The sequence below is a fragment of the Balaenoptera acutorostrata genome, chromosome 6, assembly GCF_949987535.1.
Source record: "Balaenoptera acutorostrata chromosome 6, mBalAcu1.1, whole genome shotgun sequence".
NCBI lineage: Eukaryota > Metazoa > Chordata > Mammalia > Artiodactyla > Balaenopteridae > Balaenoptera > Balaenoptera acutorostrata.
Genome location: NC_080069.1, coordinates 122,545,741 through 122,565,932, shown reverse-complemented (window position 1 = coordinate 122,565,932; position 20,192 = coordinate 122,545,741). Strand labels below are relative to the sequence as shown.

General features: G+C 56.6%; 1 protein-coding gene across 3 annotated transcripts in view; it reads left to right on the top strand.

The window, feature by feature from the left end:
- COL5A1 (collagen type V alpha 1 chain) overlaps positions 1 to 20,192 on the top strand; it is a 160,401-nt gene that overhangs the window by 113,937 nt on the left and 26,272 nt on the right. For all 3 annotated transcript variants that reach the window (XM_057549408.1, XM_057549407.1, XM_057549405.1), the window contains exons 33-48: positions 4,242 to 4,286; positions 4,427 to 4,480; positions 5,554 to 5,598; positions 6,118 to 6,171; positions 7,205 to 7,258; positions 9,841 to 9,894; positions 10,702 to 10,809; positions 12,094 to 12,183; positions 12,281 to 12,334; positions 13,642 to 13,749; positions 15,916 to 16,023; positions 16,988 to 17,041; positions 18,077 to 18,130; positions 18,212 to 18,319; positions 19,182 to 19,235; positions 19,336 to 19,443. In XM_057549408.1, coding sequence (XP_057405391.1) covers positions 4,242 to 4,286; positions 4,427 to 4,480; positions 5,554 to 5,598; positions 6,118 to 6,171; positions 7,205 to 7,258; positions 9,841 to 9,894; positions 10,702 to 10,809; positions 12,094 to 12,183; positions 12,281 to 12,334; positions 13,642 to 13,749; positions 15,916 to 16,023; positions 16,988 to 17,041; positions 18,077 to 18,130; positions 18,212 to 18,319; positions 19,182 to 19,235; positions 19,336 to 19,443 — 1,152 coding nt within the window. The remainder of the gene's footprint in view (positions 1 to 4,241; positions 4,287 to 4,426; positions 4,481 to 5,553; positions 5,599 to 6,117; positions 6,172 to 7,204; positions 7,259 to 9,840; positions 9,895 to 10,701; positions 10,810 to 12,093; positions 12,184 to 12,280; positions 12,335 to 13,641; positions 13,750 to 15,915; positions 16,024 to 16,987; positions 17,042 to 18,076; positions 18,131 to 18,211; positions 18,320 to 19,181; positions 19,236 to 19,335; positions 19,444 to 20,192) is intronic.

Sequence of the window (20,192 nt, the reverse complement as noted above, 5' to 3'; positions counted from 1 at the left end):
TGGGGGCTGGCACTCTGGTCCAAGCTCTGCTCCCCTCCTCTGCCCCTCATGCTTCTCCGCCTCCCCGCTCCCGAGCTGAGAAGATTGGGCAGATGCCCGGATGCCCCCCAGCCCTCACGGGCCGTTGTTCCCGCGCGTCAGCACGTGGGTCACCAGGGTCACCACTGAAAACGGGTTGTTGGAAAGCAGGGGGGCCTGGGGCCAGGAGACTTCCGCCTGTTCTGAGGTTCGGACGTGGTTCCTGGGGCCTGAAACCTGGACACCCCGAGGAAGCGATCTACTCCGGGATTTACAGGGATTGTCGAGTTTCCTGTGGCCGTATCGTGGCGACGTGGGCGGGCGTGGCCGCCAGCATTTAGAGAGAGCTGGGATGGCAAAGATGCCAGCTCTTCCAGAAGCGAGTGGTTGGGCCGTGGTCAAGCATGACAGGCGCACACGGCTGTTCACTGTGGGAGAAATGTGCCTGGGGCACAGGGGGGCTTAGTGCCCCCCAGGATCCAGGGGAAAATGGCCACGTCTGTCCCCAGGAAGCGTCTGAGATCACCCTGCTTGCAGCGAACCAGTTAGTGCCGCCGTTTTAGTGCACGTCCTGGCAGACGGACAAGCCCCCGGGTCTGAGACCCCGAGCATTCATTGCTTAGCCGTGGGCTCCCCGTGTCCCTGCACCCAGGAGAGGACCCTGGAGTCAGGAGACTCAGCACTTACGGCACGTCTGCCCATCCTCCCCTCCGGAGAGTCAGATGCCTTTATTCTGGAACCTTCCCCACGGAAGGAAGGAGGAATCCACCTTGGTTCTCCTGCCCTGGACTCCAGATCTCCCCAGGTCTCCACTCCGAGGCTGTCTGCCCACAAGCACCCTCGCCGTCCTTGGCTCAGAGGATGGAGTGTGTGGGACACTGAGGAATCCAGGGGGAAGTGTCTCCCGGGGCAGTGGACTTCCCGCAGCCCTTTCCCCGTGGTTTTGAACTTGCAGTGTCGGTGCCCGTCCTGCTCTCTCGTCCTCGTCAAACTGAGTTACAGGTTGTTCTTATGTCGCTGTGTCTGTCTGTTCCTGCAAACTGTTTGTTGAGCGTCTGCCTTGCCCATATGTCCCGGGTGCTCTGTGAGCCCAGGGTGGGGACACTGCAGGAAAAGCCCAAATCCCTGCCCTGGGGGAGCTCACCTTCCAGAGCCGGGACTGTGGACAAATCAGTAAGTGAAGCAGATGGCGAGGCGGATGCTGGTCTGTGCTCTGGCAAAAAATAAGGCAGGATGGGCAGGGCGGGAATTCAGGGGAAAATTGCGATTTTAGGTAGGGGGTCGGCGCCGGCCTGGAGGAGGAGGCCTGAGTAAGGGGCAGAGCCTGGGAGGGGCAGGGGGCAGAGGAAACCCGCCTCAGGGGTGGAGGACGGGGACCAGGGTGTGTGGTGGTGGAGGTGAGAGGGGCCGAGGCCGCAGGATGCCAAGCATCCCTATGGAGCACTCGACCGAAGGCGCCCCTGCATTTGAAACGTCATCCACGGGAATTCCACGTGGAGATGATCACACTTTGGATGGGAACCACGGGAAGAGTGGGGAAGGTGGTGAGAAACGCAAGTTCCGTGCCCTCGGTGCCGATGGTCCCCCATCCTGTTCCACGGTTGAGGAGGAGGGGGACAGCTTTGTGGGCTGACAACGGCGGGACCCAGAGCGTAGAGGTTAGACTCCAGGCTCCTGGGGCGGGGGCCCCAGGTGTCCGTCTTCAGGCCGCTTCTGCACTCCAGAGGCTGGAGGCGAAACACAGAAGCTGAGACCAGTCTAGACCAGCCAGGCAGCCAGCCCAGCCCCGGACGGGAGCCCCTCACCCCTGCCGGCATCATGAGGGAAGCCAGACCCTCTGCTTGGTGATCTGTCTGGCGCTGTTGGTCTCCTGAGCTGTGGTGAACGGAGGACTCCCCCGGCGGTCACTGGTGTGATTGTCCCCACCTTCCCTTGGCTTTGGAATTCAGAGTGACTGGGGCCATTTGGAGAGAGCTCATTCACTTCTACAGCAGGTGCTTCTAACATCCTGTGAAGTACCGGGCCCTGGGCACCTTGCCGCCCAGAGAGGGCACCCAGAGGCCCACTCATGAGTGATGAGCATGAAGAAAGACAGGTGAATCGGGGTGTCTCCCAGGAGGAAGAGCCTAAGCCGGCAGTCAGGGGAGGCCTCCTGGGGGCGGTGACATTCCTGGGACCCAAGGAGGGACAGATGTTGTGTGGGTGAAGTGGAGATGGCGGCAGGGAGGAGGGGAAGGAAGGCTGGCCATGGCTGGCCCTGCAGGCCGAGGCCTGGGGGGTGAACAGCTGACCTGTGCTCTTTATCCCAGGCCCTGGGGACCCACCCAGGCTTTCATCGGGGGAGCAACGTGGGAGGTTTTCAGAGTAGCTCTGGTCCCCGCTCTGGTGTGGGGAGCGGATGGGAAGGGAGCAGGCGGGCTGTGCTTCTCTGGAGAGGTCGTTTCACTCTCCTTGTGGACATGCTGGTCCGATGGATACTTCTAGGTGCTAGGAAGCTCAGCGTGACGGGTGGCGTGTGTGCCGATACGCGTGTGCCTCCCGTCTGACACCTGCTTGTGAGCCGGCAGGTGCCCTTTTGTCCACCTCATCCTGGCCTCTGCGGAGGCGCTGGCTGGGTTGGGGGACTGCTGGCTGTGGATTCCACGTACAGCTGGCTGTCATGTGAGCAATCGACAGTCTGTCCCTGTCACTGGTCTGCACCCCGGGCCAAGGCGGGGTCCCAGCCGGCCCTGCCTGGGAAGAGCCAACCCCTTAGGAACACCACCAGCGACCGGAGGCTTCTGCCACCTGCGTCGGGCATCTTGGCTCGAGCAAGGCTAGTTCTGGGATGGCCCGTGCCTCCCCCCGCAAGGACACAAGGACAGGCGCTCACGGGAGATTCTGTTAAGGAAGCCGTGGATGGGGCACCTTCTGTTCAGTGACGTAAGTCACCGGGATGCAAAACTCTGGGTTCGTTTACAAGGAAACCTGGAGAGCACGGCACCACCTGGGAGGCCTGACAGACTCCGTGGCTGAGACTCTTGTTTTGCTCCCAGTGCCCGGGACACAGTTAGTTTAGGTTGGAACCCAGAGCCTTTCAGGTGACAAGATCAGAACTGCGCCCCGGGTCGTGGTGTTGGGTGGAGGCTGGGCGTGAGATGACGTACCAGCTGGACTCGCCCGCAAATGCCAGGGAGTCACCCGGGTGGGTCACGGTGTCTGTGCTGGTGAAAGCCCATCATTTGAAGAAAGCAGACGTTTCATTAGTTTTTGTAGGCAAATATTTATTTGAAGCCAAAAGATATCGTCATCTAATGAAAGCAGCGAGACCAGAGTGCATCGTTAAAACGCATCATAATTACCTCATTATCATAAAAGGTTTTATTAAATTCATTCCAAAACGGGAGGCTCTAGAAAGCAGTTTTGATTCTGGCAGCGAATGAATGAAAGATGGTGAGAGGAAATGTATCAGGTGGCCTTTAGCAATACAGATCCATCTTGGGCTTTATCGTTAGAAACCAGAAAAAAAAAAATAATTCCGGAAAATGAATGGAGAAGAGGTGGAGATACAGGAGCCGTGATCAATCCATTACTTCCATGTGCTGTAGGTAAACTGCACTTACCGGCTGTTATGTATTTGCTTTAGAAAAAAACAAACGCAGTGCATTTGTTTTCCTTGGTTTGGAAAATGCAAAACCACAGAGAAAGAAGGAGTCTAAATTCTATTAGAAGAGAAGCAAATGACTCTCGGATGTATGATTTATGTATTAAATTGGAAGTTTGTTCGTCTGCAGAGCCTGTTGAAAATTTTATGGCTAATATCCTTAACTGTAGCAAAAGTAAATTATGTAGGAAAGGGGTTGACTTCCTTCTCTTTTCTTGTAATAATGATTCCCCCCACCCCTGCTGAGAGAGAGAGAGGGATGAAGGGGGAGGAGGGGGGAGGAGGGAGGGGTAGATGCTTTGAGGGAAGGAAACCAGATAAGCATGGTGAACAGCCATCAGGCAGCAGGAAGAAAATTGGATTTCAACAGGCCTTGTACAGAAATACAAAGCTGTGTGTATTGGATGTTCAGTGAATTCTGTCACCCTGAACAGTCTTCCTTTAAAATAAAGATAAGGAGGGTGGTCTTTCCTAGCTTCTGACTTCGCATGGTCTCTCCATCACCCAGGAGAGGGGCCACCGCCCAGACAGTGACAGGTGTGTCAAGTGACTGACCGACACCCTTTTTCTCTGATTCCAGGGCACACCTGGGAAGCCGGGACCTCGGGGGCAACGAGGCCCAACGGTAACCCTGGGCGTGAGGGCCGTCTTCCAGATTGGGAGTGGGTTGTGGGGAGCATGCCTGGTGTGGGGGGTGGGGGGGGGAAGGAGGCGTCAAGGACGCTGAGGATTGGAGCCGACCTGTCTTGTTTCCTGTTTGTCCAGGGTCCACGGGGTGAAAGAGGCCCCCGAGGCATCACTGGGAAGCCTGGCCCCAAGGTATGTGTTCAGTATCCTCTGTGGCCCCGGGATGGACCAAAGTTTTTGATGCACCGAAATGTCAAGCACCTGAGGGTGCCCCATGGCCTTTCTCACTTGAAAAAATAAAAGAAAGAAAGAAGTTTTCTTGGAGGTATTTAAGACAGAGCTGGTCTCCTCCACCAGCCCTTGGATGAGTTAGGTCAGGTTGAGTCACGTGGCAGAGGCTGCCCGGGGCCATCCCCCCGTGGAACTTTCCAGCCAGAAGCCCCGCAGCTCCAGGAGGTCAGGCCCAGGCAGGCTTTGGACAGATTCCGCACACCACCCGCCCCTGCCCTAGTTCTGATGGGGAGGTCTCATTTCTTTTCTTGAGAAGGGGTTTGGAAGCTGCAGAGACATCTTTGCTGGGATTCTAAAGAAAGTTCTTCCTGCCCTGGTGAAAGATCCTCTCGATACCCTCCTCCCGCCCTGGGGCCTTGAAGCCAATCCGCCCCCGCCCCCCGACCTGGCCACCATCAGTGTGGAAACAAACCTCGGCCAGGCGGGCTGGTCCTGTCCTGTCCTGTCCAGGATGTGATTTGCAAAGTGCATTCCTGCGAAGGAGATGGGCCCGCTGCTGGACGAGGTGCAGAGCCAGGCAGACGTGCCGGCCCGGGGGCTACACACATCCTTCCCTGACGAGCTCTGAGCCACGATCACGCTCGCCGGAGGCTGACTTAACGCTCAGCCGTTGCCCGGTGCCGGGTGGGCCCTGGGACGGGGCCTGTGTCCTGTCTTCTCATGAGTTTGGGCTGCACCCCCTGGTGGAAGCGTGGCCTTTGTCCCACAGCGGGAGAGTGTTCTCCTGGAATGTCACAGCCCCGGGGATGCCGGCTCAGTGTCAGGTGTGCTTGTAGAAGCAAGGGGACAGGTGGCCTTTGGGAGCCACGGCCTGGCTCTTTACTGAGAATCCGGTGGGGTGAACCTCCAGAAGGGCACGCATGCTGTATGTGACCCTGAACTTCTGATGATGTCACGGGCCAGAGTCTTTTCATGAAAAATAGTAATAGTAGAAATAATAATAAGCTTTTCTCGATCTTTCCCTCCCTTCCCAGGGCAACTCTGGAGGCGATGGCCCAGCCGGCCCTCCGGGTGAACGGGTAAGCATCTGGACACATCCCGGAAACATGTCCAGGAACATCTGCAGGAGAGCAGCCTGCCTTAAACAGCCGCCCTGCATTTCTTCCTCAGTGGGCGGGGAGAGGGAGGCTAGCCTTTGACTCTGCCGAAGGAGAGGGTTTTCCTAAAATGGAAAGGGGGTCAGAGGTAGCCTTCCCTGGGAGGAAAGTCTTCTGTCGGTTGGAGATGGAGAGCCCATCCACTTGGCCCTTGCCTTGGGGTTTGGGGGGGGGGGGCAGTGGCTGAGATGTCAGGACACTGGGTCCTGGGCCCGTGCTGCCCCGAGGGACCTTGCTCTGTGACCTGGCCTCCTCGTCCCCTGACTGGACTTCTTTTCACATCGGTGAGGGTAAGGGCTGGAAAAATTAGAGAAAAAGTCATGGGGAGCAGTGGTAAATCGTGCCTGGTGCCTATGCTCAGAGAGCCGACGGTGAGGGCTGCTGGGCCCCCCACGTGCTGGGGAGATGTCTGTCCTCATACTGGCCATTCTCTGTCTTCAGGGACCCAACGGACCCCAAGGACCCACGGGGTTCCCTGGACCAAAGGGTCCCCCGGTGAGTACTGCATTTTCCCTGTGGGGCTGGCCCAGGACTTCCCAGAGATGTTGGTCCTTCCCCGAGGCTCCAGCGGCCTCCTGGCAGCCGGCGGGTGGGGAGGGAGACCTGCCCGGAAGCTCTGGCTGGAGAGAGCTGCTTTTGGGGAGCACGGACCCCTCTTTCATTTAGACCATCAACGATTCTCTAGTTGGTACTGTCTTAGGGCGCTAGGGCTGCCATAACAAATGACCACACACCCGGTCACTTAAAACCACAGAAATGTGTTCTCTCACAGTCTGGAGGCCAAAGTCCAAAATCCAGGTGTGGGCAGGCCTGGTTCCTCCTCTGAGGACTCTCGGGGAGAATCCGTCCCAGGCCTCTCCCAGCTTCTGGCGCCTGCCGGCCGCCCTTGAGTTGCAGATGCTCACCCGGATCTCTGCCTGCATCTTCGCCTGGCCTCTCTGTCCCTCTGTGTCTTCAAATGCTCTATCTCTATCCACCGGTCACTGGATCAGGGCCCACCCTAATCCATTCGGACCTCACCTTGACCTGATCACATCTGCAAAGACCCTATTTCCACATGAGGCCACGGTCACAGCTTCCAGGGGTTAGGACCTCAGCCTATTTTGGGGGAGACACAATTCAACTCACAACAGACACAATATATTTCCTCTGAGAAAGAAAACCCCCTCATGATTGGAGTTATTGCCTAACGGCGCTGGCTTGGGGGCAGGGGTTAGGGAGGGGTTTGGCTTCTGAAACAGACGGACTTGATCCTCCTGTACCTCCCACTGGCTGGACCTCAGGGAGCTGCTGACCTCTCGCTGCCTCAGTTTCTCCCCGTGGGAGATGACGGTGACCCTCGGGGTGGTTGTGAGCGTTCAAGGGGACGGTGCCCAGACCCTGGGTCCCACGTGGTACTTGTCACCGTGACTTTGCCGTCATTACCTTGGAAATGAAATGGTAGCTTTTGTCTCCTGGTATAGCACAAAACCCCGAAGGTGTGTGCGTCTCAGAACAAAATGAAACTTCCTTCCTTTGTTTTCTTCAGGGGCCTCCGGGCAAGGATGGGCTCCCAGGACACCCTGGGCAGAGAGGAGAGACGGTGAGTATGGGCAGGGCCGGGGGACCTGGCCTTCGCTGCCCATCAGCTTATGGGAGGCGGTCAGCCTCGGGAAAGGCCCTGAGGGCCGGGCCATCTTCTGTGACCTCGGGGAGAGCCCAGCGCAGGCAGCAACCCTGTGACACCTCTGTGTGCAAAGGCAGGCGCCGGCTGCAAAGTTCATCCTGGCCAGTTTGGTCCAAGGTCACATGTGAAACCATCGTGACACAAACAAAAACCCAGCGCAGCCGCCTGTCCTTCCTCCCGCAGCAGTCTGAGTGTGGCCGGTTTGTTCTGTGCGCGTCTGATCTGGAAAAGTAGTTGGGAAGATTTTCCGTCTGTCGTTTGGTTATTTTATGCCGCCCCCAGCTCTGTCTTTCCAGGCCCATCCGGCCTCGGGGTTGACGGCAGGGGGCCTGGAGGGCTCCTTCCAAGTCCCCTTTTATAGGAAGGAGGACAGGTGGCCGGTCAGGGTGGAGTTTGGGCCCTTGGCTGTGCTCAGGGCCAGCGTCTCTGCTGTCACAGGCTCTCCTTGACCTTGCCCTGACTTGTAGCAATGCCCGTTCCAGCCTTTGTCAGCTGGACTTAAAGGACACCGGCATTTTTTAGTCCTAGGAAAAGCATTTATCGGAAATGTGATCACGTTCTGGTCCCGGGAACCACTGGGGATTGAGCCCAGCTTCACGCTGTGTCCCCTCCAGGCCTGTGCCCCGGAAGGGCGTGGGCAAACCTGTGACCTTGATGCTCCAGGCTTCGGACAGTTGGGGACCCACAGCGCCTGGTGACGTCCTTGTCACCAGATTGGTGGAGAGTGACCGAGAGGCCCCCTTGTCTCTGCACCCGGTGTCCTTGTGGCCAAAGGTCTCTGACGGACTCTCCGAGGAAAAGCAATCCCCTCGTGAAAGTGCATTTTGCTTGGCACATTTAATATGTTCTTGGTGACTGCTTAAAAAAATCCCTTTGTCCCTTCTTGGCTCGTTCTGATGAAACGTCTTCTAATTGTACCATCCCGGCATTCTGCACAGCGCTCCGTGGCTGATAAATGGAGATTACTTTGCTCTTTTGTTTGTAGAGAAAAATGAAAACATTCCTAGCTTTGCATATTTTTCTCTAATGCTTTTCTGAGGAGACAAGATGGAAGGTTTTGCATACTGTGTGCTTTTCCCCCTCTGCCTTGTTCTGGGAAGAGGCTGGCAAAGTAATTAAGCTGCTTATTTTTGCTGGGAAAGTAGGACAGGTTCTTCCCGGCTCCACCTGCCACGCCCGGCTGCCCCTGTAGACTCAGGGGCGCCCCCATCCAGACCCACTGGGGTGGCATGTCCTCCACGGGCCAGTCCAGACGCCTCCAGAAAGGTCTTCCCTGGGGTGTTGACTTGTGCTTTCTGTAGAGGCTGGAAACACAAGAGGTCGTGGCATCTCCTAAGTGCAACCGCAAAGCCCGTTTCTCAGGAGGGGCTAGAGACAGATCCCGGCCTCAGCAGCCGTGGACGGTCCCCACAGTGGACCATGCGGGGGGCCTTTCTTGCCTTACACCCAGGCTCCTGCCTCCACTTGGGCACTGCTGCCCGGCCCGCCGAGCGGGGGGGTGCCCTCGACTTGTCCACCGTTCCTTGTTTCTGACCCTGTAAAGGCTGCCTACGGGGAACGCCGCATTGACCATGGCCGTGTTAGTCCATTGCATGCAGCTCAGCTGGGCCTGAAGAAGGGAGCCCTCCTGGAATCTGCCGAGAAGCCGAGTCCGCTGTGGGTTTGTGTGGTCCGGCGGCTGAGTGTGAAGCCTCCGTCGCCTGCACGCTGGCCGTCGTGCAGTGAATTAGAGGCCCTGGCTCGTCAGCCCCGCGGGCAGCTCACCCTGCAGCTCTCGCTGTGGCTTTCAACGAACCACCTCCCTCACCAGACTCTAAGAGTTTCCGCTAAAATCCTCCCGGGCGTAGCACCTGCCGTCTTCCCCAGCATCGTGTGGCACCTGCCGTGCTCTGTAGACGTGCCGGAAATTACACTCGCGTTGCTTTGCTGTCAGCCGTCTCCTCTGGAGGAGGGTGTGTGCAGTGCAGCTGGACGGGTGCCTCTGTGCCCCTGTGCAAAGCAGAAGCAAGAGATTCCTCTGGAACCGAGCTAAGAATATCTTCCAGCTGCCGCACTGTGAAAGCTGCAAGTCCCCGCCGCGTCCCGGTTTCAACCAGTGCAGGGGGACACGGTAGTGAAACCACCTGCCCTGCCCCGGGATCCTTGGTGACAGAAGCAGGACAGTCTCCACGAAGTCACTGATGAGATACAGCCCGGAGGTGGCTCCTGAGAGGGGACACCAAGTCTGCTCAGAAAATGAACACTTAGTGACATTAGAAAGATGAACGGTTTTAAAATATATTTCTCAGCACAAAGCAAGGCGATGGGAAGCAGCTGGTGAAACTAACTTGTCTGGCTTCACGACCTTCCTGAAATTCATGCAAAATGAAACAAGAGAAATGGCCCTTTTAAATGAAGGCTGGGACGTCCACTGTTTGGGGGTGGGGTGAGGGTTGGCGGGGGCGAGCCTTCTATTGGGCCGCTTTCGCCATCTCAGTGTGCCAACTCTCTCTTCGCAGGGTTTCCAAGGCAAGACCGGCCCCCCAGGCCCCCCGGGTGTGGTCGGCCCTCAGGTGAGTTACAGCATCCCCGGGTGCCACTGGTCGTCCTGGGTCCCCACCCACACAGGAAAGAGAGCCACGCTCGGAAGTTCCCCACCATTCTCAAGGTCTGGGTGCAGCCAAGAGGGCATCACAAGGCCCGTAGTGCTTGTTTAGAGATGTGCTCCGTGCAGGGGACCAGGTGCAGAGAGCAGGGGAGTGATCTGTTGACGTAGACATAAACGGAGCAGGCAGAACCATGGGGGCTGCCAGGCCCATGGGCAGACCAGGCTGGCTCGGGAGTCTGGCTTCCGCCCCCTGGGCAGCCCAGCCCTAGGTGTTCATGCAGCCTGATTCCCCGCCCTGGATCCAGTACCCAGGGCTGCTGTTCTAATCACCCACAGATCAACGTGAGGACGGGCTTGCAGGCTCAGAGCCACAGAACAGGGTGCAGTCACCTTGCTTCTCAGAAAGTTCCCACCGAACGTGGCAGTGAATAAGATACTGACCCAGGAAATGCGGGCGCACTCCCCGCTCCCCCTCTCTGCACTGGTTTCCCCGTGACACCCTGGGAAACGCAGGCCCTGCCCCACTTCATTGGGGAGGAGACACAGGACCACAGGGCCAGGCAGTGGCTGTTGAACATCACCCACCTGGTTCGCTTTGACCTTTCTGGATCTTTGCCGGAGGGAGATGACTTTCAGAGGAATGTGGAGGTCTAGTGGGCTTGCAATGGCCCTTTGCCTCTGTGGCCAGGCTGTCCTTAGAGTTAGGAAGAGAAGGTTACTCCCTTGCGTGTCCCTCGAACACGGTTTATGGCTGACACACTTTTCCCAACAGGGTCCCACGGGAGAAACTGGTCCCATGGGTGAACGTGGCCACCCTGGGCCCCCGGGCCCCCCCGGTGAACAAGGGCTCCCAGGCCTGGCCGGAAAAGAAGGGACGAAGGTGAGTGGCCGGGACCTCCGTGCCAGGTAGACTTTCCCAAGGAACCATTTCGGCCTTTGGTCTGCTTTTCTCTGAGGAGTGGGTAATTCTCAAGCAGATGCTCGTCGTGCCAATCCATCCCCCAAACCAGGAACTTAGTTCAGCTTTTGCCCGCTTTGAAGGAGGGCCTGAGCAGACCTGCCGCCCGGATGGATGTGACAGGGGCTGGGGACCGCCTTTTCCCTGGGCTGCCCACACCCGTTCCCAGAAATGGATAAAACTCTGACAATTCATGTGTCTAAATGGGACTTAGCAGAAAGCGACCCTTTAAAAAACTGCCCAATGTAAGAGGTGAAAGAATAAATATTAAAAATATCTATCCCCACCCTGGGTATCCCAAGCTGGTGGTTATAACTTTCTGTGTTTTAGCATAGAAATGAACAGCCTTCCCCTTTTCAGCTTTTCAGTGAGGGACACAGGAAAGATAAGCTCTCCAGCTCCTTGTGTGACCACATACGAGAGATTAAACTTGAGAAGTAATCAAATAGTGAAAAAATTACATGTATGTATGCATGCATGCATATATGCTTGAGTACACATGTATGTGCTTGAAAAACTACACACGTATGTGTGTGTATAATACAGAGGCAGGTGTCTGGCCACAAAGAGAGCTCCCTGAGTTTGGAAAGGAAGCCAAGGGCATGCTGGTTTGAAGACCGATATGCTGCCATGTTGGACCCCAGAGAAAGTTCTGGAAGATGTCAAAGCTTTAGTGAACTTCGGGGAAGGTACATGCTCAGGTGGAGAATCTTTTCAGAATATGTGGTTTCAGGCTTGAGACAAGTGTCTTGAGCGGCAAGTCCTCTTCAAGGCAGCGCTTCCCATGCTTCGGCCACGGACTCCTTCCCCTGAGCCCAGTTTTCGAGGATCCCCAGATACATGAGAAGGGCAGACGTGGGGCCCTCAGCCCCGGCTCAGCCATTGTGGCCCCGAAGGACATGGTGGGGGGCCGGGACTCCGTGGAGTACGGCTGGATTCCCGGATGGAATCCGTCCCCAAGCCACACGCAGAGCCAGCCCGCCGCACAGGCCCCCGGGTGTGAGCTTGGGCTGCACTCCAGCGCATGGACCTGCCAACCAATGATTCAAGTCAAGACTCAGAGGTTCCTTTTAAAGCCAAGTGCCTGGGGAAGCCCCGCCTCCAACCCAGGTCCCGAGCGGATCTGGAAGACCAGGCCCCGCCCAGCTCCCCGTCCACCCCGGTCTTGGGCATCGCTCGGAAACTGATCTGTGGCTCTGATTTCAGGGTGACCCAGGCCCCGCTGGCCTTCCTGGAAAAGATGGCCCCCCAGGGCTACGTGGCTTCCCCGGGGACCGAGGGCTTCCTGGTCCAGTGGTGAGTGAGGGACCAGCCGGGGGGGATGGAGCTGGAGGCTTCCCAGCCCGGGGGGCATCTCCCCTCGGTGCCCTGCCCACATCTTTTTGTTTTGCAGGGGGCGCTTGGACTGAAAGGCAGTGAAGGCCCCCCAGGCCCGCCAGGCCCCGCGGTGAGTGTGCTGGCTCAGCACAGAGCCTCTTTCCCACCCTCTGCCTCCAAACCTGCTCTGCAGGCAAGACGGGGGTCCCGAGGCCCGGGGAGCACGCACGCCTGCCCTGGCCCCGCGTGGGTCCTGGGAAAGCTGTGGTGGAGGAGCTGGGCTTCGGAGGGACGTAGACAGTGTGCCCGAGCTGGCAGCCGGTGACGAAGGGCCAGGGGCGGGGCCGTGTTGTATGAGGACAGCCAGAGAGCCGGGCGGTTTGGAGGAGGGCTGCATGGGCACCCCCAGCCTGTGGAGGAGGCTTCACGTGGGTCTGGTCCCGGAGCAGCCGGGAGGGGCACGGACACACAGCTCCACGGCCTCGAGAGCTGGGCTGTCCGCACGCCTGGGGCTGCCCAGGGCAGAGGTGAGCCAGCACAGGTGGGAGGCCTGTCCCCCAGAGCTGTGCTGTCTGTTAACCTAGGTGGCCCCCCACAACTTTGAGTCTAGCTACAAGAGGCTTGGAGATCCAGAGTTTCCAGACCCTGGGCTGTGGTCTGGGGGAATCGGGGGCCGCGAGAGGCTGTGCCCACACTCCAGAGACACGCCCACGGGCCCCCTGTTCTTGCCTGACTCTATGGAAATGCGACATCTGCGTTACTTCCCCCTGCCCTTCAAATGAGCCCATCTGACAGCCCGCTCACTCACCTACAGAGGCGGGGCTTCAGGAGCTTCCCCTGGCCCCTGGCTGGGTTTGAGGGTGGACCATGAAATGCCCCCCTCTTCCCCTGAGTTATGGGCCATTTGAGAGGGAAAATGACGGGGAAGTCAGGTGAAAATGAAAATATTGCCTTTCCTTGTGATAAGGGCCAGGAGCAGGACGATGCCCCGGGCAGCAGTGGTCTCTCGATGCTGAACCCTAGAATTAGTCCAGGTGCCCACCCGTCAGCCCCGCTCCTGGGCCAGAGCCTTGCCTGTAAAACGTACAGCGTGGAGGGGCAGGGCAGCAAGTGAATGCTCTGTGGCAGGCAGACCCCAAAGGGCAGAGTGGGTGCCAGGGTCCCAGAAGAGGTCATTCAAAGCCAGAACTTACGGAGGGACGATGTGTTTTCAGACACTGTAGAGGGACGTGGAATTATGGGTTGGGGAGCGAAGAGGGGGTCAGAAACACAGCCTCACATGCTAGACCAGATAGTTTGTGTTTGCAAGGGGCCCTGGGGAGCTATTGTGGGCTCTAGAGTGAGAGGGTGAGTGGTATGACCAGGCGGTGCTTTAGGAGGTTGTATCCATGCATTTGGAGAGCCTTTGAAATAAACCACTTTCTTGCCTCGCCCCAGGGATCTCCAGGGGAGAGAGGTCCGGCCGGTGCTGCTGGGCCCATCGGAATTCCAGGGAGACCTGGGCCCCAGGGACCTCCCGGACCAGCTGGGGAGAAAGGAACTCCTGTAAGTACTGCCTCGAAGGAGCTCTGTCCCTGCCCCTGTGCTGTCCCCTCCCCAGGCATTTCCCTGGGGGTTTGCGGGATCGGGGAGGTGGGGGCAGTTTGTGGTGTGTGCCCAGCTGTCTTGATTGAGGTCCAAGGGCCGATCACAGTGGCGGCCAGGTTCTTTCCCGGAGTTGCCTGAGCTGGAGGGGTGTTCGGGGAGTGTCCGGGCCAGGCTCGGCCGGTCACACCCACGCATCTGGGCCCCAGCACGTGCAGGCACGGGGAGGGGTGGAGACAGTGTGTCCAAACGTGGCTTTGGCCCCGGTCCAGGCTCTGGGTGCCCTGTGTGGACGGGCCGCTGCCTCCTGCTGTGTACACAGCCCCCTGCGCCCTGGCCTGGGCCCACGGCTGGTCAGTGTCTGGGAAAGGTGGATATTTGGGGTGGTGCTTGCGTTGTTGGTCTGGGGGTAGGCATGGAGAAAGGAAGGGACGGGAGACATGACCGGCAGATAAGCAGCTTCCACCCAGACCCCTGACAGCCGACCTCCCAGTGAACCCCAAGTGTGATCGCCCCAACCTGGAGGCTTTGTGAAAGCTCAGGGGCAGGGGGTCTGGGGTCTTGCTTTCCATGAAGGGGGTTAGAGAGACCCTTCCTGTGTAGACACCTCCTGGGAAGCCAACTGCCAGCCCCTTCCCCAAATGACTCCCCAGAACGCCCCTTCCTGCCTGGACGTACCCTCACCCCGGCCACGTTTGACGTCTGCCACATGATTTTGGAAACGCCCGCCTGCCCCTGCATTCAGTCAGCCGTGGAGACAAATTCCAGCTCAGACCTCCTTTCCGAATTCTGAATGTCATAGGAGCCCGAGTTCGGGGGGAACGGGCTACAGGGATGGTGTCCCGTTGAGTTAAGACATCTGCGTGGATTGATTTCTGTTAGAAGGGGTGGTTTTTCTATGTGTTTCCCTGTTCATGGCGCATGGGTAGAAAGAGGGCCCTGGTTGCCTCCCCGGCCAAGAACTCCCCATGGGAACCACGCTGGACACGTGGGCGCCACGGAGAATCCGACCAGTGTGTCATCGGCACTCCCGTGAGGCTCCCAGGACACGGATCCCGCTGAATTCTGCCCCAGAACCCTGCCTCTTGTCGGGCGCTGGGTGCATGTAGAACACACACAAATGAGGTTGGATACGGTTGAGTTCATTGTTTCAAGAGAGTAAATACTTGAGCAGAAACCTCTCAGGGTTGCATCATCCTGTGAAAAGCTTGTCATGCTTCCAGAATAGCTGCAGAAGAAAAGGTCAAACAAAGGTCAGGTGTCATGTCGGGCAGGAAGGTTCCCTGTGAGCCACGGTCAGCCTGGGCATTTTCTGGCTTAATTGGGGAAGAACTTTAATCAGGGCGAACTAAATCGAGGAGCAGGAAGTGAATTGTGCAGGAGGAGAGGGGAAGAGGGGGCCGGAGGGGATGCCAGCTGAAGTCGGTGACTGTGTGACCGTGCACTTTCCCACCCGTGTCCCCTCCCCGACGTCCACGCCTCGTTCTGTGCCTCTGCTGGGAGAAGGGAATCCTGGCTTGGGTGAGAAAGTTCCAGCCACTCACAGGGTGGAACGTGGCTGGTAAAATTGAGCAAGAACTCAGTAAGGATCATTTGAGATGACCAAGGGGGCAAATAGGAAAATGAACCAAAACCATGAGGAAAGGAAGATAGGGGTGTGTGTGTGTGTGTGCATGTGTGCACACGAATGTGCAGGTCCGTGTGCTCTTGCAGGGAGGGTGTTTGCAGGGAATCGGGAGAGTAAGCAAGTTGGCCGAGGCTGGAGCTCAGGCCCTCCTGGCCACTGGCTTGGACGATCCCGCACACAGATCCAGGAATCTGGTTGGCGAGGTTTGAATCCCAGCTCTACTGCTTACGAACGAGCCTCAGTTTCCCCATCTGTAAAAGGGTAGCCCTTCCTAGGATGGGCGAGGATTAAATGCAGAGATGCAGGGGAAGGGGTGATGCAGGGCCGGACCCAGAGCCACCCTTGGTGCATCCGAGGGAAATCCATTAGGACTGTGGTGATGGTCCCTGCCCAGGAACTGCCCACTTCCTGCCTGTGGGCCTCTCTGTGGGGGATGAGCTGGTGGCAGAATGTTCCCACCATGGAGCTGCCTTTGAACAGGGATCTCCTCTCCTCTTTAGGGCGAGAAAGGTCCACAAGGCCCAGCTGGCCGAGACGGTCTACAGGGTCCCGTGGGGCTCCCTGGTCCAGCTGGCCCTGTGGGTCCCCCTGGAGAAGATGGAGATAAGGTAAGAAGAATTCAGAGAAGTCCCCCAACCTGGACCACGCACAGCCAAGCTTGGCCAGTGCTGGCAGGTCAGAGCCGGCGGGGGAGTTCCTTTTAAACCAAGGGATGCAGGCGATGTAGGGGCTCTGGCGACAGAGGGACCCCATGCTGCCATCCGACGTTCTTGGTGTTAGTGGATGATTTCGGAATAGCTCACAAATAATGGTAATAAATGAGATCTCCGACATGTCTGGGGGGGACTTAGATGCTGCTTTTCTCTTGTGTAGTTTTGGTGTTGCCAAAGACATTTGCTGTAGCAGCCAGAGCAAGGGAAAATGCTCTCAATCATTTCAAATTCTAAATCTGTGGAGCCCGATTTAATGAGGTTTTACTCAATGTCTATTTTTAAATGTCTCCACTTCAATGATCCAGGCCCCCTTCCATTAAGAACGTGCTTTATAATCCTGACGCCGTTACTGCCGTAGCTTGTATTTTATCCTCCATTTAATGAAGACAGTGAAATTTCTCTCTTCGGTTTAACTTTCTGTTTATGAGAACTCTCCGGTGACATTTCCGACTTTGTCACCTCTGCAGCGCTGATGCTTGCCTCTCAGGGTGGGAGACAGCCCTGCACAGCAGAAACACTGGAGAGATTTTAATAACTTTGGAAGCATAGTAATTGAGTTGTCTTTATTATACTGTCATGTCATCCAACTTGACAAAGTAAATACTTCCGTTATGATTTTTTATCACACTTTCAAATCTGGTACAGTCCTGCAAAGCGTAAGATCAAGGCCTCACCCCTTTTAGTTCTCTTATTAAAAAAGAAATCAAATTAATATATGGAAACGTTTCTTCATAGGAAAGTTATAGGGCCCCCTGGAGAGGAGATTATTCTTACTCTCCAAGAAAAATTAATTCAGGGGAGCAGATAACGTGCAAATGATTATTGGACCGTCTGACGGGTCTTTCATATGTTCCCACAGGGGGAGATCGGGGAGCCGGGACAGAAGGGGAGCAAGGGAGACAAAGGCGAACAGGTAAGGGCCACACGAGTCACGTGCAGGGCCACGTGCTCGGTGTGGCACGCACAGATCACTGACGTGAACAGCCATTATAATATAACAACATCCACACCGGTACCTGATGGGACAGAGCTGGGCTTTGGGCTTTCCTTCCCTGTTGAAATCTTGTGTGTGTGCATGTGCCTCTATGCGTGTGTGCATGCACAGGTACGTGTTAGGTGCACATGTATGCATGTAACATGTATCTGTAAGAGAATCCCTTATTAACAGATGAGCAGAAAGCACTCATGGGTTTTGTGAAGTAAAGCAAATTCAGCGTTTTTGTCCTTGAGGTTTTCGGTCCCACAGACATAATCACTGCCCTCCGATGCTGAGGGCTGCAGGATATTCCAACAGAGGCAGCACCCTGACCAAATGCCTCTTAATTTTCCCTTAAAAAAAAAAATTCTGCTTTAGAAATACTGGTGCGTTCTTGCAAACGCCCTGTCGCTTGGCTGGCAGCTCCGCCCGGGGGCCTTGGAAGGAGGCCTGCACTGCGGACCTTTTCACCAGGCGTGTGACAGTGACCACGTCCCTCTTGACCCGGGGCCAGTCAGGACAGCGACAGCATGCTGGCCTCTCTCACGCGCTCCCTGTGCCAACAGTGAAATGTGCTTGGGGACACACTTGGGGGCAGGCATCGTGGTGCCAGGTGTGGACTTTGGAGTCAGTCCCTCGCTCGGCCACGGATGAGCCACGTGATCTTGGTCCTGGTTTTTAGACGGGGCCTCTGGGGCCTGTGTCATGGGTGTGTGGTGGGGGCCGAGATGATGCATGATGGCCTCTGGCGGGACGTCGGTGTGGCCATCCCCCCCCCCCCGCCCCTGACAGCACATGCTCAGGGTTGAACAGAGAGCATCACGCATTCCAGAGCCGGCAGCCTGGCCCAGGACGGCCAAGCGTGGGTGCAGCCCCGATGACCTTGGCTGCAGGGCCCCCGTGCGCACTGGCCTTTCTCCCTCGGCCTCAGCTGTGACTCAGGAAACAACTGTCTGTGTCTCTTCCCCACAGGGTCCCCCTGGGCCTACAGGACCTCAAGGCCCCATCGGACAGCCAGGCCCCTCTGTGAGTATCAGAGAGTCCCCAGCCCTCGAGCTGATGAGGCCCTGTACCTGGCCCTCACCATGCTCAACGATCTCCCTGTAGGGAGCTGACGGCGAGCCGGGTCCTCGAGGCCAGCAGGGCCTTTTTGGGCAGAAAGGTGATGAAGGTCCAAGAGGTTTTCCCGGGCCCCCGGGACCTGTGGGGCTGCAGGTAACAACAGAGTTTGCACAATGGCTGGGGGTCCACATCAGCTGATTTCCGCATCTTTGCGACGCCTTCCCCTCCCCTCCCCTGCCCTGCCCTGCCCTCCTGTCTCCTCCCTCCTGTCTTCTGAAGGATGGGGCAGCTAAGGCGAGGCTTCAGGGGCTTCTCCATACATGAAGTGCTGTGAATTCTCAGAATTCCACACACACCCATATTCACTTCTCTTAACTGGTGACATTTGTGAATTTGCTCATTGTAGAAATGTCGGAAACCACAGATAAACTGTTAGAAAAGGAAACAAAAATGGCTTCTCAGTGCGCGGTGGTGCCTCTCCACACCTCCTAAACACCTGTGCTCACACACACTCATGCACATGCATAATTCTGTTTGATTTTTGCAAACTGCAAATCGTGCTGCATGTATAGAAAGTTTGGATCCAGCCTTTCCCACTTCCTTTTATATTACACGTCGCGTCAAATGTCATTAAATATTCTTTGAACACATCACTTTTTATTTATTTTGAAAACGTGACTCTCAGTTACTGCCTTGTGTCCCAGCATATGGTGGTGACATAATTGATTCAAACATTTCCCTGCTGGTGGCTCATTAGGGTTTATTGTTTTATGGGACACTTTCAATAAGCACCTTGTCAATAAATCTTTGCATGCTTCTCTAATGCTTTCCTTGCGCTAATTCTGAAACTTGGGATTTGGGGGACGTGCTCATATGGAGCTGTACGTTGAAAAGCACATTCCTGAGGCTTTTGAATGCTCGGCTTGGGGTCCTGCTGGGGAGGTAGTGAAAGTTGTGTGTTGGGGGGATAGAGCCGCGCCCACGTGCCGAGTTTCTGATGAATTCCTGTTCTCAGGGTCTGCCGGGACCTCCAGGAGAGAAGGGCGAGACGGGAGATGTGGGGCAGATGGTGAGTGGCACTGGCTTGTGGAGACCTGGCCGTGGTGGCTGGTTGCTGTGTTGGTAGACGTTTGTGTTTCCTCTGGGCTCAATGGCTCTTCTTCTCTCAGGGTCCCCCAGGTCCCCCCGGCCCCCGAGGACCCTCCGGAGCTCCAGGTGCTGACGGGCCGCAAGGCCCCCCAGGTGGAATAGGCAATCCTGGTGCAGTGGGAGAGAAGGTGATTCACGCCCCGTCACCGTCCTGCTGTATGACGTGCGAGCGTGTGTGTGTGTGCGCGCACGCGTGCTTGTACACGTGCACGTACGTACCCATGTGTATGTGTCCACCGCGTACACGGAGGCGTCCAGGTGCACTGCTGGGCCATTCCTGCCAGATGCATTTTGAAACTTAGAAGATGTGTGCAATGGACCTGGGAGCCCTGCCCTTACCCAGGAGATTTTCCAAATGATAACAACCACCAGCAAGGCCCCGCCACCTCCTTCTCTGAGATTTGGCTCTGACAGACATGGTTATCTATTCCTTGAAGTGCGTAGCTGCTACCTTTTCAACTCCCGTTTCTGTCAAATCCTGTTTTCTCATAGCCCCGGGTCCCCTTCATCTGATCTGGTTAATGTTAGGGCCTGGGCCCTGGAGATGACGCGAGCACATTGGACATATGTACGTGCACACGTGTGTACATGCCTTACTTGTGTGCGTGTGTGCGGCGGGCGAGACGGTGCCAGAGTCTGACTCCACCTGGGCCCAGGAGGTTGTGCTACTTTTAAAGCACTTATCCCAGTTCCTTGGGGGTAAAAGGAAGGTGATGGATGTGCTCCCTTGTGTCTGCACTCCTTTCACACCATTCCAGAACTTTTTTCCTGACATCAGGCCATTCAGTTGAAAGAAGTCTCCCATCGCTGCTCATTTTTTACGATAGGAAAATCACAGAGAAACATGCCTGCTGAGACCACCCATGAATGGTGTGCG